This window comes from Pleurodeles waltl, chromosome 1_1 (genome assembly GCF_031143425.1).
Source record: "Pleurodeles waltl isolate 20211129_DDA chromosome 1_1, aPleWal1.hap1.20221129, whole genome shotgun sequence".
NCBI classification, from domain to species: domain Eukaryota; kingdom Metazoa; phylum Chordata; class Amphibia; order Caudata; family Salamandridae; genus Pleurodeles; species Pleurodeles waltl.
This window is the reverse complement of record NC_090436.1, coordinates 953,168,694-953,184,598: the sequence shown is the minus strand read 5'-3', so window position 1 is coordinate 953,184,598 and position 15,905 is coordinate 953,168,694. Positions and strand designations below refer to the sequence as shown.

The 15,905-nt window shown below is 41.3% G+C and overlaps 1 protein-coding gene across 1 annotated transcript in view; it reads right to left on the bottom strand.

Annotated features, from left to right (window-relative positions):
• The window catches only part of MANBA (mannosidase beta), a 313,152-nt gene that overhangs the window by 223,443 nt on the left and 73,804 nt on the right, over window positions 1-15,905 (bottom strand). Inside the window, exon 4 of the mRNA XM_069230206.1 lies at window positions 2,170-2,340. Coding sequence (XP_069086307.1) covers window positions 2,170-2,340 — 171 coding nt within the window. The remainder of the gene's footprint in view (window positions 1-2,169; window positions 2,341-15,905) is intronic.

Genomic DNA, 15,905 nt, shown 5'->3' with positions numbered 1-15,905 from the left:
TCGTACAAGTGTGCAGTCCTCTTAGGGAGCAGCATAGATCCCTCATGCCTTGCAACACATATCAGAAAGGTTATCAACCAATGTGGATATATTTCACCTAATAGCAGTAGGCAAGAGTAACATTAGGTGTCCAGCTACGAGAAAGCCAGCATCACCAAAATCAATGGCAATCATATTCAGATATAAATAGCACATAGTGAAAGACAAGTCCTTTCACTTACCCTACAGTCAGTCCTTTCAACTCTCAAGTATTAAAGAGATAAGCAAGGACCTAGATTAGGTCTTACTACACAAACATCTCCTTCAAAGGACTTACACCAAGGTGTTATGTTGTACACCTTTTAAACAAGGTACTCCATGGAGGAAAGAATAATTATAACTTTCAAAATGTGAAGTTCATTGCCGATGTACCCATTGATTTAAAGCAGACATATTAAGCAGTATGTACACCCATAAGGTGTGCTACCCATTAACCAGATTGTGTTGGTCTAACTGAAGGGAAATGGTATACTGCACTCCCTAGAGAAATTGAAAGACGAGCATTGCAAATACCCTTTGATGAACTTTGAACTCAATTGAAAAACTAATATAAAGGAATGTCGTTGACTTCTGGCATACATTACATTTCAGTAGGTTCCATTGCCAATTGTGTCTTAAGTGACAGTGATTTTAGATTGTGATATTACACTTGACCTTCTGCTTGAAATCATTACATTAAAAGGTGGATGGTCAGTCCTCAGCCTGAAAGTTTCTGTCTGTGACTTGATTCAGCTTCATAGATTAAGCACCATATGGAGTTTGTTCCATAACTGTTTTACTCTTCATATCACTGGGGTTTATCAGTGTTAACTATATGGGCGGCACCCAACTGTTCCAAGACATTTCCAAAGATTCAGACTGTGGCTCAACTTCCAAAGATGGTGACAGTCAGCCAGCCATTGATACAATGCAAAACACTTAAATGCAAAATTAAATGTATGTCACTAGATCTACGTAACAAACTGCCTGGAGGAGGGTGACCTATAATTCAATAGTTAAACTGCTTGTCGTACAAGAGAACTCCAGAGTAAGTGTCAGAGGGTAATAGTGATAATATCTGAAAATGCATATAGCCTACAATCTTAGAGATGGAGATGTAGAAGATTCTCAAAAGAAGACCAATTTCTCTTACAACAACTCCCACAGACACTGCAAATTATTAAAATGTTTACAGCATTCTAGGCCTTCTGAAGACTTCTGTTGCACACTGATAACTCCAATATTTTTCAACCTCACAGTCAAGCGGTGTAGCTATTCAGTTAAGGGTGACAATGGCACAGAGAGCCCTGATAAGCCCTGTTCTGTCCTTCGCAAAAATGAAATTAATTAAAGTGATGAGGACTACTACATTTGTTACTAGTAAGAATCTAATAATCAAATAAGCAACAGCAAAGATTACCCATAAGAAACTTGTACTCTGGTACCTATATCATCTTACTTCATTAATTATTTGTTAAAGAAAAAACAAAAAAAAAGTATAGTTTGTAATTACATGCCTTGAAAAAGTCCCATTGGGGACGAAACATGGGTCATCTGATGGTTCGAAAATTTAAACACAATAAAGACAGTGAAAATATATCACATGAACTTGGACTTATGGACTGAGGTTTTTCATTATATACAAATTATTGGAGTGCTCCAGTATATTGTTTTTCAGGTGTTCTGGAATCTAATTGATTTATTACTTTTATATTGTGCACACTATCCCGAGGGGTCGCTTGGTACTGGTATTACACACATTTCCAATTGTTGCAGAAATTTAAAGTCATGCAACCCTTGACAGGCAGCCAAAGGGTAGCTTTTCTTACATTTGTTGTATGGCCCCTCCTACCTAGATCAGCTATAACTACGTATAATCGCAGCATTTTGTTTTCTCTCTAGACTTTGAGTACTGTTTAGATGTGGATAATACCGTAAAATCTCCATGCACATAATATTTCAAATATTAATAATAATAAAAAATATTAGCATTTACACCTAATATTTAAATAAAAAAAACTTTGATTAAAAATCATGTAAAACATTTACACTGGTTCTGGCTTAAAGGATTACACTTTATTGTGTATTCTTGGTGTCTGCATAGATTAATTCTCATTATAGTAAACCAGACAGAACGTTTTTTACAATTACCTTTCTTATGAAATTACCATGGCATTCTCCTTTCTGTACCGGTGGGGGACACTTCGGGGGAACACTGTAAGCAGAGTGAGCTTCACTTTGTTGTGCAGCATACCAGACTGCAGAGAAGAGCTGAACCTCTATAACATTGATATCCTTTATTACGTTGGTAACATCAAAGTTCTATATTGAAAAAAGAAAACATGCACTAATTTTCAAGAATTTATAGAAGGTTTATTTTTACTGAAAAACACATGGGGAGAAATTATGAACATTACTCTTGAAAATCTTACAAATGTCCCACATCAGAGGCAATTTATGAAATAATTATTGAAATATTAAGACAATTCAGAACATGATGGTGCACTGTCCACGGCATGATTGTTTTTTTTTAAAACAAATTTTATTATATTTTCCATGTAATCCAGCCAAAAGGCCAACAGGATACAGCAGATATTATTCTGTAAATTCATATCACCCAAGTACGTCAGACACATTTATTCACCCACTCCCTGCCCCCGCCTTCCTCACTAGGCCACACCTCCCCAATAATATGTAGCATACATCTAATGATTTTGGCCAGGTAATGTTGTATCACAATTCCTGACATTGTCACCTAAGCAGGTGTAAACTTAAACAGGTGCCAACACTATGCCCCTGTAGTCGGCCCACTGCTGCCATATTTTGGGGGCTTTGTCGGGCAGCCCCTCGTCTGGAATTTCGGGCTCCGTACAATGGTCCAGGTCCCACTTCCACACATAAAGAGGGTGCGCTATCTGACTATCAGGCCTGTGCTATATCCCTCTTAGCCATGATGAGGCCTAGGAAGAGTGTCTGCAGCCCCACACTGTATGCATGAAGGTGCCATCCACTGTCGGCGTAGCAGAGACATCACTACCCACATGTGCCATAGACGATATCTAGTGTAGTAAGCCCTGTGAAGGTATTTGAGTTGCATGAGGTGGTGGCGAGCCAAAGTGGCACCAGAATTGTCTCCGACCAGTCATCGTCATCTAGGATGCCGACGTCTGCCTCCCAGGACCTTCAGAGAGCATTAAATGTATAATTGCTATTATTAACCAAGGAGCAATATATTTTGGAGATTTTGTGGTCCCCTAAGTCTCCTGACAGGAGTTTGCCCTCTGGACGACTAAATTCTGGAAGCATCTAGGTGTTTAACTGAGGGCATAATGGAGTGTCTTAGCTGCAAATAACGATGAAATTGGCTGTGGTGTACTTGGTAGTCCTGTTGGAATTCCTGAAAGGATTTCACAACTGCGCCATTCATAATATCACCAAGAGTCGAAATGTCTATTATATCCTACCTCCTGGACCCTTCCAGACGGGACACCTGTTGTAGAGCTGAGCCATGCCATAGTAGCATTCACTCTGAGTTTTCCCCACCAACCAATGCACTGCAGTGTTCCCTACCAGATGTTAATGACTACCCGTGCTGCAGAGAGGAGCCAGTCGGTCTTTGCATTGCTATATAGGTAAACCAGCAATGAGATGTTGCCTATGGCCCATCTCTCTGATGCGTATGCCAGGTCCCCATGAGGGCCGCACCACCATTCATTTATTATAACTAGTTGTCAAGCTGCATAATAGGAGTACAGGTCTGCCGAAGCGATGCCTCCATTGGAGGTAGACAAAAAACAGGTGACTAAAGCCATGCGGGGTGTTCCCCCTTTCCAGAGGACAGACTTGATCTGTCCGAACCAACCACAGGGAATGGCCCAGGTATAGTTTTGTAGCTTGTACAGCAATCTGGGAAGGAAGACCATCTTAAAGATGGCTGATCTACCCGTCAAAGACAGGGGGAGGTGTGACCATGCTCGAACTTCATCCTGCCCCCAGGGAACAGCAGGTTTAATATTTCTGGCCCAAGACCATCCCAAATTGGGGGACAGATATTTGAAACCCTTTTACGCCACCTGTATGTCAGACACCCACTCATAATCCCTGTGTACCCGTTTCAAGGCAGTAGTGCAGACTTGGAGGCATTCATAAAGAGGTCCTACGGCTTGCTGACTGTTTGCATGATTTGAAGAATGAGTGGGCCTGTAGATTCAGGTTCTGTCATAAAGAAGAATATGTTGTCTGCATATAGTCCAATCCCCTCTAAACATTCTGGACTACATTCAAAGGCTCTTATTTGATTATCCATTCTGACCCACACTGCTAAAGCTCAACCATCAGTGCAAATAACAACAGGAAAAGGGCGTGTCCCCTGCTGGATCGGGAAAGCCCCTGTCATATTAGTGTCTAGCAATCGAACACAAGAAACAAATCTGGGCACGAAGTTTAGTCTCCGCAATAGTATGAACAAGTAGTTCCAAGTCACAGGGTCAAACGCCCTGTTTAAGTCTGCTGACAGAATAGCAGCGGGCTGCCCTATGCGGACTACAAGAGCTAAGGCATTCAAAAGCCACCAAATATTATGTCTTGTTGTGCGACCGGCCATGAAGCCGGCCTGATCAGGGTGAATGAGCACTGTGGTATAAAGAAGCAGTCTACTGGCCAGGGCTTTGGTCAGGAGCTTGGCCTCCACATTTAGAAGGGATATTTATCGATATGATGCTAGGTTGTCTGGAGGTCGACACGGTTTGGGGAACACTACAATTTCTGCATGGCACCAGTTCGGTGTTTGCATTGCTGCATCTGCTGCAGCATGGACAGGCTGTTGGAGGTTCTTTCCTATGTGAGACATAATATACTTTAAGGAATTCTCTGAGAAGCCCATTTGAACCCAGGGCTCTACCCAACTGGATCCCTTCTAACACCAATAAAAGCTCAGCCTCAGTAAGGCACTCATCAAGTTGCGCCTGTGCTTTGTTCAACAGCGTCTGTAAAAGTAGTCCATCTACAAAATCCGCAATCTGGTCACGAGGTGGCAAGTCCTGTCTTGCGTACGTCTCCTGAAAAAACATCTAAAATCTATGTGCTGTCTCCTGGGGATCCAGAAGCAGGGCGCCCTGCCCCTCACTGATTAGTGTGAGGATGTCTGTTTGCTTAGCATCCTGACAGTCAGTGAAGGAGTTTGCTTGACTTGCTGCCTCACTGATATATTCTGCTCTGTGTCGACCCGCCACAGAAACTTGGCTTCATCTAGTAGAAGCTGTCCATATTCCTGCTGCACAAGACCCAACTGCCGCTGCAAGATCTCCCTGTGCACCCAACCACCACGAGTGTCGAGGTGATATATTTGTTTGAGCAACAGTATTTCTCAGACTTTCTTTAGATGGCTAAAAAAATTCTAACAAACTGTTACTGTACTCTTTATGAGTACTATAATCCTTTGCTGACTAGACTGAAGCAATCAGAGTAGGGACAGATTTGAAGACACACTTTATGCACTTTTATTTAAACTTATTAACTAATCAAATTAATTCAATTATATTTTGAATAAACAATTTAAACAAACTCTCATTATTGACTTTCATAGAACAAATGTATGACTAATACATATTTATATTGCAGCTAATGTCCCCTATTTACCACTCCAAAAGTTAATTCCCCTAAAGGGCCCAAGGCAGCGTAAATTATTCATGAATTTAGTATGGTTGCACTGCCCATTAGTCAGGGTGTGAGTAAGGATGTTTCCAGACACTCTAGTACACATAAGTAATTCTTTATGCTATCTTCCTCTCTCTCTCCCTCTCTCTTTCAGCCTCACCGATTGTAGGCTCATAGCTTCTGAGTTCTGTCCAGTCTGACCCTCTGCTCCGGAAAAGTCTGTCTGGTCTGTTCTCTCTCTAGCAATGGGGACTCTCTATCGTGCTGGACTTCCCAACGCTCCTCCCTCTAGCGCTGCTAAGGCTATGTCTAATCTCTCTCTCCCTTGGACACTTTTAGAATACAATCCATTGAATACAATTTTCAACACATTATTTCATAAAATGTAGCACAATCTCCTGGGAACGGAGGAAATCAATGCATTGTAACTTGTTTTCGTAAAATAAGAGCTCAAACACAATACTGCAGTGATAACATTGGATGTTGTTCCCATGTATGTTTCGCTTTCGTAAATTAAAACACTTGAATGAATTTTCAGTCCATTACTGCAGGTGAGTAATCTTTCACACAGCTTTCTTACTGTAAACCCATTTCTAAAAGATGCAATTATATAGATGTGTGAATTCTAAAGGTCAGTAAAGCATAAAAGTATAATATAATACAGCGTCCTTTGTCATAAAAGCAGAAGTTTTATATCCTGCATAAGCCATGCACAAGTTAGAACAGAAACATTTATAAAGTTTTGAAGAATGCATTAACGTTTGCAGTTTAGCAAGGCAGGTAGCATAGGTCATGCAGAGTTTAAAATAAGTGCCCGATTTTGAAGAGGCGGCTTTTGGTTAGGCCTAACTTCTCTCATTCATCTTTACTGAACATTGAATTTTATTTTTAACGAAAGCTTTTGCACTAATATGCAAAAGATTAAAGAACATTACATTTATGAAATTGTTATATTTAAAAAAAAAAAAAATGAACTGTAGATTATGCTACATGTTGTACATGGACAAAGTTAAATTCTAGTCAACCAATGATTTTATTCTGGGTTAATTATTTTAAAACTATGCCATTCACCAGTTACAGCATTTTGATGAGACTTAATGTGGCACATGGGTTTACACCAGGATGGAGCTTTTCGGGAAAGGCCCAGTATGTCACGCTTGAGTTTTCTGTGCTGTGTAAATAGGCTGTGTTTTGGGGTAGTCATGCTGTTTACCATGTGAGCCCTCAGACATGGCGCGAGTAACTGACACACAGCACCTGTAGCACAACAGAGCGTATGCAAGTTGGCACACAATGGTTGGTGCATGACATGCAGAAGGCCAGAGCCAGCTCAAGAGGCAGCCAGGGTCGGACTGGCTTTTACTTCAGCTAAAAGAGCAAGTGACATACAGGCCTTCAGACTATTGCCAGGTGGATCTGACTAGCAATACAATTCTGTCATGGCCAGGCCGGAAAGACGCTGCAAAATAAGGTTAGAGCCCACTCTACAAGGGCGGTGGCCACTTCAGCGGTGCTCTTCGCGGGATTGCCCTTGCAGCACATTTGCAGAGCGACCACATGGTCCTACCAGCATACATTCACAAGGCACTACTGTTTCGAAGAGACGAATAAAATGGACACGGCTGTTGGACAAGCAGTGCTGAGGCATCTATTCCATTAAGGTGAGCCTCTCTGGTCATCCCACCTTCCACATAAAGGGTATATGAACTACGTTTCCTTAAACTGGTCAATGTTAACTTTTCTGGTTATAATGGTTACTGTTATTATTATAATTAGATTTATATTTATTGTGGTGTTGATTATGATTATCAATATTATACTTATCTTCCTGGAAAGATTGAGGTATTGCTGTCTAATATTAGCTAGGAGTAGAACTACTCCTATTATTATTATTATTATTATACAGCTATTACCTAGTTAAACACTATTACTGCTCGCTACTTTGATTCAAGCATGTGAATCTATGAAAGATCAATACTGGAGAAGAAAATTGGTTACTTACCTGTAACTGTGGTTCTCCAGTATTGGTATCTTTCATAGATTCACATGCGACCCACCCTCCTCCCGCTGAGACTCCCCTTACAGATAAACTTCCTGCTTCACACTTGTACTAGAAAATCTGAGGGAAACAGCCTCTGTTGGGAGTGTTCTAGAGGGTGTTGATGCCGGATTGGCTGTAGCTCAAGTTTGGTTCTTTTTTTAATAAAAGAACATGGATAGGCTATAACAGGGCCTATTTGGGCCATTACGGCCTAGTGTGTTACACTTACTGCTATATGTATTTGAAGTTACCGTGAGGCTCCCACCTCGACAACGGGGATGATTCAAGCATGTGAATCTATGAAAGATCCAATACTGGAGAATCACTTGCTTTATATTTTGCACACTTGACCAAAAAAATGTTTCTAGCTCAAACGCATCAAAAGTTACTAAAAAAATCAGCAACATATGTAGATTAGTCCCCTTTCAATGGCCTATTGCTGCATTTCAGTGTTAAACTGTTACTAATGATGTGGAAACATTTGTACAGCTAGTGTTAACATGTGCAAAAATATGACCAATATTGCAGTAATACTTTCACAAAATGAGCCTCATTACACTGCATAATTTGCCTTTACTTGCCACATAATTTAGTCAGCCCACACATCATTTGACCCTCCCCAGCCACATAGATCCAGTAACCCTGCCTATAGGGCAATCTGGCAGCACCTGAAGGGCTGGTCTGACCGGTGTAGTAAGTATCCACAGAAGCCAGGTAGAAATTAAAGGCTTTAGTCATCAAGATGCATAAATCTATAATCAGGAGCATCCAACGTCTGCGAGGCACACCAGGCAACTGACTAACAATGCAGTGGATCCGGCAGGCCTTGTTTGAGTCCTGAGCGTGGAACTACATATAAAAGATAACAAGGCATCCCCACACCACAATGTTGTGTGAAGACACTTCCTACTACAGCATTTCCCTCCATAACAGACAACAAGTTAAACCTTATACAACAATGCAAAACATAACAAGCATTTGCAATGCAACAGGTCTCGCATTTCTCAGAGTTAGAGCTATTAGCAGTTGTAAACTCCCAACCGGACTTTTCTTGCCACATTAAATGGAAAAAAAGAGCGCAATTGCACTGCTACAGTTCACTCATAGTGAAACCTATCGGCAAAAGTGCAATTATCTACATAACCATCAAAAGTGCAATTAACTATGTAACAGGGTCAATGTCATGCAAAGCGCTCGACTTCTGCCAAGCAAGATCGTGCTGCGAAAAAAAGATAAAAAGTAGTCCACAAACAGAACAGAAAACAGCGAGCCTCGCATGTTTTCAGTACCTGGTCGCTGCATTTTATCATTAAAACAACACATAATCATCAGATCCTCTAGGTGTTTTATTTTGGCGACACCCCACTTCTTTTGTGACAGTGGTGCTAATGATACCCTGATAGAGATAAATGCAGAGTGTGTATGTTACTGAGTGTTGATGAAGACTCACTCAGAGATAACTGTAACCAACTGGACTAGTCACACTGATCTGCCTCGAACTCAGAAAGTTTCTTCAAAGATGCAGCCTGTTCATAGACGAACAAGACTCCTCGTGTTCCACCATCCCATTTCTTCAAGAAGAGCAGACTCTTTGCTCACTTTTTTTACCTGTCCTTCCGCACTCTTCTAGGATTTTATATCAGCACCAAGTCACCAATTTGGCAGATCCATGTTTTTGAAACCTTACCTGCCTCAAACTGCATTTTTCATTGCACTGGTTTTCTGCATTACATGTGAATCGACAGACACTATTAGATACAACATATTTCCACACACTCTTGCACCTCAACCATTCAGAAAACAAGATTGTGTGCATTTTCCTGCCTCTAAGCAGGATAAACGGTGGAACATCTGTGATGCTCTGGGGAGTAATGAAGTAATTCCAGATTTTGGTGTTCACAAACTCTTGTACATCCTGCACTGAGGAAAGTGCTGTCTGAACTCCTTCCTTCACTGTTTTGTTCACCTTCTCATCAAGACCATTCAAGGACTGGGAGCACAGAGCCACCTTAATGTGCTGTACATCATTGAGATCGAGAAATGTATGCATTTTGTGGGGAAACAATGTATGCCATTGTACGTAACAATCGCTCTAGGAGAACCTTGCAGTGCGAATACTCGCTCCAGAAACCTAATAGTATTCTCAGTACCAGGGGTGTTTAAAATAGGTGATATATCCATTTGGAATGATAATCTATCAGCAAAATTAAGTAGCTGATGTTACTGGGTAATACTTTATAAGTTCCTGAAAAATCCATGCCAACCTTGTCACATGGTTTTCCTGAGAATGGAAGAGGTGTATCAATTGTTTTTCACAGGCCAACCTTCTGTTATGAAGCTCTTGACCTGAATACATTTAGAGTCTTTTGCAGAAGCTTCTTGCCAATTCTGTTCAGTAACAGAAGCAGAACTCAACAACAACATCCAGTGCAGCCACATTACGCTGCATAATTTGCCTTCACTTGCCACATCCTTTTGTCAAACCTCCAGCATCATTTGACCCACTCCACCCACATAGATCCAGTTTCCTCTAACCCATCATGGTCTTGCTCACCCTCTAATGCCATATGTGACAGACAATCAGCCCTGACGTTTTTCCCTCCTGGCAAATGTTTGATGTTAAAAATGATATTCTTTAAAAGTATGATTCTACCTGGCTGCGCCAGACCGTACCTGTGTAATGTTGTTCTCCTTCATTTTTCTTCTCCTTCCTTCTTTCCTTTCTTTCAACAAAAAGGCAAGAGCCTCGAGTTCTATCGTGCTGTAATGTGTTTCGGATGGCCTTCACCCCTCTGGATGCAAAGGCTATGGTGTGTTACTTACCTGACACCCATTGTCCAAGAACTGCTCCCAGTTGCATCAATATTGATGAAGGACATATAACCATCCTGAAATGGGTGTAACGCAGGAGCCCCCACAATCAAACTTAACTTTATCAAATGTTTTAGAACATTTGCTTGTCCACACAAATCTTGCCCCATTCCTCAACAAGGCTTGCAATGGCTTCACTATTTGTGCATAACTATGCACAAAACAGGTGCAATACTCATTTTGCTAAACCCCAAAATTAACGCAGAGCATCTCCGTCTTTAAGAGGAGCTGCATCGCTAATGGCTTGACCAAGGAAAACTTGGGTTTATTGCCATCAAGTGAAATCATGTGCCCTAAATGCTCAAGCTAGTGTGTTGAATTTACATTTGTTCCGCATTAATGTCATGCCTGCCTTGGCCAAAACAGAGAGTACTTTATATAAGGCTGCATTATGTGCTTGTCAACTGCTAGCGAAAACCAGTATGTCATCCTGGTACGCGTGGACTCCAGGTATGTCCTCCAAAAGATTATGCATACATTTTTAAAAGACACTAACGGCAGAAGCTAGGCCAAAGTGGAGTTTGAGGTATTTATAAACTCCAAACCAGGTAACAAAAGTAGTAACTTCTTGGGACTCAGCTGTGAGCAGTATCTGGTGGTAAGTTGAGCGCAACTCCATGATGGAAACATTTTTGAATCCCCCTAATCTGGAAAGCAACTCTTGTATTTTAGGAAAGGGGTGGCAGTCAACCAGGATATTCTTGTTCAAAGAGCCCAAGTCAGTGCAAAGCCTGACCTCATAAGATTTATTTCTTGCCACCACGAGAAACCCACTCTGAGGAGTTACACAGTGCTATGACCCCCATCTCTTGTGCTCAACGGCAGAGGGCGTACCTTGTGAACCACAGGCTGAGCACCTGATTTGAGGTGAATTTGGTGTTCAAACCCCTGGATGGTCCCCATCTTGTCAGAAAACACACTTTGAATATCTGTGGTACGTGAACCCTCATCTACGCATCACATGAAGATCTTCATTCATATAACCTGGAGGAAGATCACCTAATTCTATGGGGTTCTCAGACCCCAGCACAAAGTAAAATCCCATGTCATTCAAATCTTCCTACCCGATGATATTCCGTCCTGTGATGGCTACATACACTTTTGTAACAATATGCCTACCTAAGCACTCCACTTTAGACATAAAATACTGCAGCTTTGGCGTTTAGATCCATCTGTTCTAGCTTGATGTTACCATTCCATTTATCAAGAGATGTGACATCTGATAGAATGGTAATCGATGATCCAGAATCAGCCATGACATTAATCTCCACATCACCGATTACCACAGTAGATCACGGCCCCTTAACTTTTCCACAATTAAAGATAGAATTACATTCACCAGTTAATATGACATTATTCAATTTTTCCCACACACGTGTCTGCAAAATATGACACCTCTATGCTGTTGACATGGGCAGCCCTTTTTCCACTTTTACACATTGCCGAAAATGTCCTATTTTTTCTGCATAGTAGATATCTTTTACTAGTGGCTGGACAAATGGCACTGTTACCAATGTGGGTTTTCGACAGTCACCTAAAACAAACCATATTACCCTTTTTAAAAGATTGCTCCCTGCTCTTTTGCTTACATTTACAATACTGGCAGAATCTGCCAAATCATCCCCAGTGACATTTAAAGCATTAACAGCATGCTCGTCATTAACTGCTTTTGTTGTCATCGTTGATCTCTTGATGCTCTTTACTAAATTAGTGTTCACCAACGTGGGGCTCCTGCAGGTGAGTAATCTTTATTGAATATTTTAGAGAAAAAGGAAAACACAAAATGGTCTCTAGTGTATGTGTCTCTGCTTGCCCCAAACTCACAGGTAGCCACTAGGACCCTGTAAAGCTGAAACAGTCTTCTACATATCCATCTGTGCCCTGCTTTCTTTTAAAGAAATTATGTCTTTTGAGCATTATGCTCGGTTCCTCAGCATAGTGCTTGCTCATGAGTGACAAAGCCTGTTTTCAGTGGTCCCAATCATCATTGTCACTAGCATCGCCTTTGGGCGAGGAAAAGGGTGGGAGGTTATCAAGTACTTGTTGTGCTGTAAAGCCAATGCAGCTGTACAAAATTGTGACTTTCCATTCAGGTGCAAATTGTGCTGTATCAATGGCTACCAAAAAGTTTTCAAAAATCCTTACCTATTGGCGCCACGTAATGCTAGATTTACCCCGGTTCTGTAGAAAGGGAGATAGCTGTGCAGTATGCTGTGCTGTAGCCATGACAGTGAAACACAAATGGGGCAAAGAAAAGTCAGAAGAAAAATGAAATAAACTGTTATCACTTACAGTTTTTCCCACTTATGTGCTTAAGCCACAAAAACAAGCTGAAAGAGGGCATCATATGATATGGGGTACTGGGACAGAAGACTTGTGCTGTGCGAAGACACTGCAGAATACACTATGCCTGCATTTGTGTAATTGGGCCCACGTCAAGGATGTGCTGAGCAACAGGCTTCCGAAGCATCGGTTGAAAATGTGTATGTGTAATTAGCCCCAGAGTAAAAAACGCGCTGATGTGATGCGCTTCCTAAGCGTTAGTTGTCTAGGAATGATGAGGATGCGTTACGAAGCATTGCCCAAACGTCGGATGCCCAGAAATGAAGAGGATGTATTGTGACGCACAGCCCAAGCATGGGCTGCCTAGGAATGAGGAGTATGCCTCTCACGCTGCCTCTTGTCCTGTAATCCTCATCAGCTGACCACGCGCATGTGTCAGCTGCCACAGACGTCCTTCTATTGTATTCCAGTGATGAATTCCCAACTGCGCAGGGAACACCAGGAAGGATCCCCAATCCCTTGGTGAGGAGTGAAGGAAGTGCAACTCTTGGTAATCCGCCATCTTCCAGGGCACCAGGCTGCCGAAATTTGAAGAACAAGGTTGGAGGGTGTATGTTTTGAAGTAGGCCCAATTTTCGCTTGTCGCCAAGATGTAGTAAGTATCCGCAGGAGGCAGGTAAAAATTTAAGGCTTTGTTCATCACGATGCATACACCTACAACCAGGAGAGTCTGATGCCTGCAAGGCACACCAGGCAACTGGCTAACATTGCGGTGGACCCCACAGACATTGTTCAGGTCCAGAGCATGAAACTACCTACAAAAGATAACAAGGCATCTTCAAACCACAATGTCACATGAAGACACTTCCTACTATAACAGGTAAGGGCTGGTTTTCAGATGGTTTTTAGGCCTGTTTTATGATCTGGTGGAACAGACTTTAGTGATGATTCCTCTGATATTTCCACAATAATTGCCTGCACCAAGCACAAACGTATGCAGCTTCCCATTCCTTGCACAACACTTACACAGCTTGTCTTTAGAAATTCAAATTTGCCATGATTTTTCAAATGATGGCCACATTTTATTTTTGCTCTTTGGCGGCCCTCGCAGGGCAGCACCTGCAGCTTGTGCTGCACTTGTTTGGCACAGGAGGCATCACGTACACAGCATTGTTGTGAGCACATCAAATAATGATCACACAAAACCCCAAGGACGGGCTGGAGAAGAGGGTCATTATTTTTCTTTCACGTGTCTATAGACACACGTAACTTGCTGATGCTCGCACTTTTCCGGTTAATAGAACCATTTAGCAAGCTGACATTCCAAGAAGTGTTCATAATAGCCACTTAACAGGAGATTGTAACTGTGAATTGGAAATGTATTTATATAGTGCTTACAACTAGATAAGTAGTTAGTATGTTATACATTTTTTATGTTTGTTTTTCTTGTGCATTAGTTGTGTTGGGTTTGTGCTCTTGATCTCTCGTGTGTTTAGAACAGTTTGGAATAGGGATAGAATGATAGGAATGGATTTAAAAAAGGGAAGTAGTAAGTTGTTTTTGTAAGTAGTGGTCATGTGTGCTTGTTGGTTGGGTGGCATGGCTAAGATGGAGGGGTGAAACTTTGAGAAGGACTTTTGGGAATTGTTTTGGATGAGTAAGAGGAAGGAGGGATAGGAAAGACGGAATGGATCTTTTTTTAGCAAAATGTAAATAATTTATACATGAGTGTGTGTATATATATACATATATATATACACACACACACACACACACATCAAAACAAAAGCCTTTCACAGTTAGAGTGATGCATAAATTATGTAAAAAAAAAAAAGAATAAAAAAAAAAAGAGAGAACTCTGGGTACTTCCCAAGTTTAGGTGGAGAGCAGCTACAGTAAAGAGCACCCTGCAACATCACAACACACTCTAGATTTGCTCACCTCAAATGTCTGTTTATCTAGCAAAGGTTTTAGGCATAGGATCAGCTCAGTGCTATCCACACCGAGCTAGATAGGGACAAAGTCTTTTGCCATTTGTACTGCAAAGTCTAAGCATAGGATTGACACAGTGTCATCCTTCCCGAGCTGTAAAATTACTAAAGCCAAATATCACTCCAGACGCAGTATTACAGCTTTGGACTGGTAAAATACCACCCAAGCCTACCTGGAATGAGCAAAAGCAACCCTTGACACATGTTGTGCTCTCATTAGAACTCTTCAGATTTTAGCTTTCTCCAGACACAAGGGAGCTCCCAGTATAAGTCAAAACAAAACCCTTTCAGGGTTAATGACTCATAAATTATGTAAAAAAGAAGAGAGGACTCTGGATTGTTCCCAAGTTTAGGTGGAGAGCAGCTCCAGAAAGGAGCATCCTGCAACACCAGAAACACTCTAGATGTGCTCACCTCAAATGTCTGTTTATCTAGCAAAGTTTTTAAGCATAGGATCAGCACAGTGCTATCCACGCTGAGCCAGTTAATGACAAAGTATTTTGCTATTTGTACGGGAAAGTGTTTAAGCATAGGATTGACACAGTGAGCAAATTCAGAGTGTTGCTGGTGTTGCAGGGTGCTCCTTACTGGCGCTGGTGTTGCAAGGTGCTCCTTACTGGCACTGCTCTGCACCTAAACCTGGGAACTACCCAGAGTTATCTCTTCTTTTATATATACACACTATATATACTATACTATTTACTTCACAATCAACTCTATGGCCAGTCGAAGGCTCAGGCCGAAACGCGTTCCCATTTTTGTCTGGATAGCACTAGGCACTTTTGTACTTCACATGAAATAAGAAAATAAATTACCTACAAATTGATGGATGGTGCCAGCGTCATTCCTGCTACGAGAAGCTGGTAAATATGTGCCTCTCAGGGTCTTGTAATGATTGATGGTTATATATATATATATATATATATATATATATATATATATATATATATATATATCTATCTATCTCTCAAGCAAACAATATTTTACCAAGCATTGTGTGTGTGTGTGTGTATATATATATATATATATATATATAAAAAAAACAC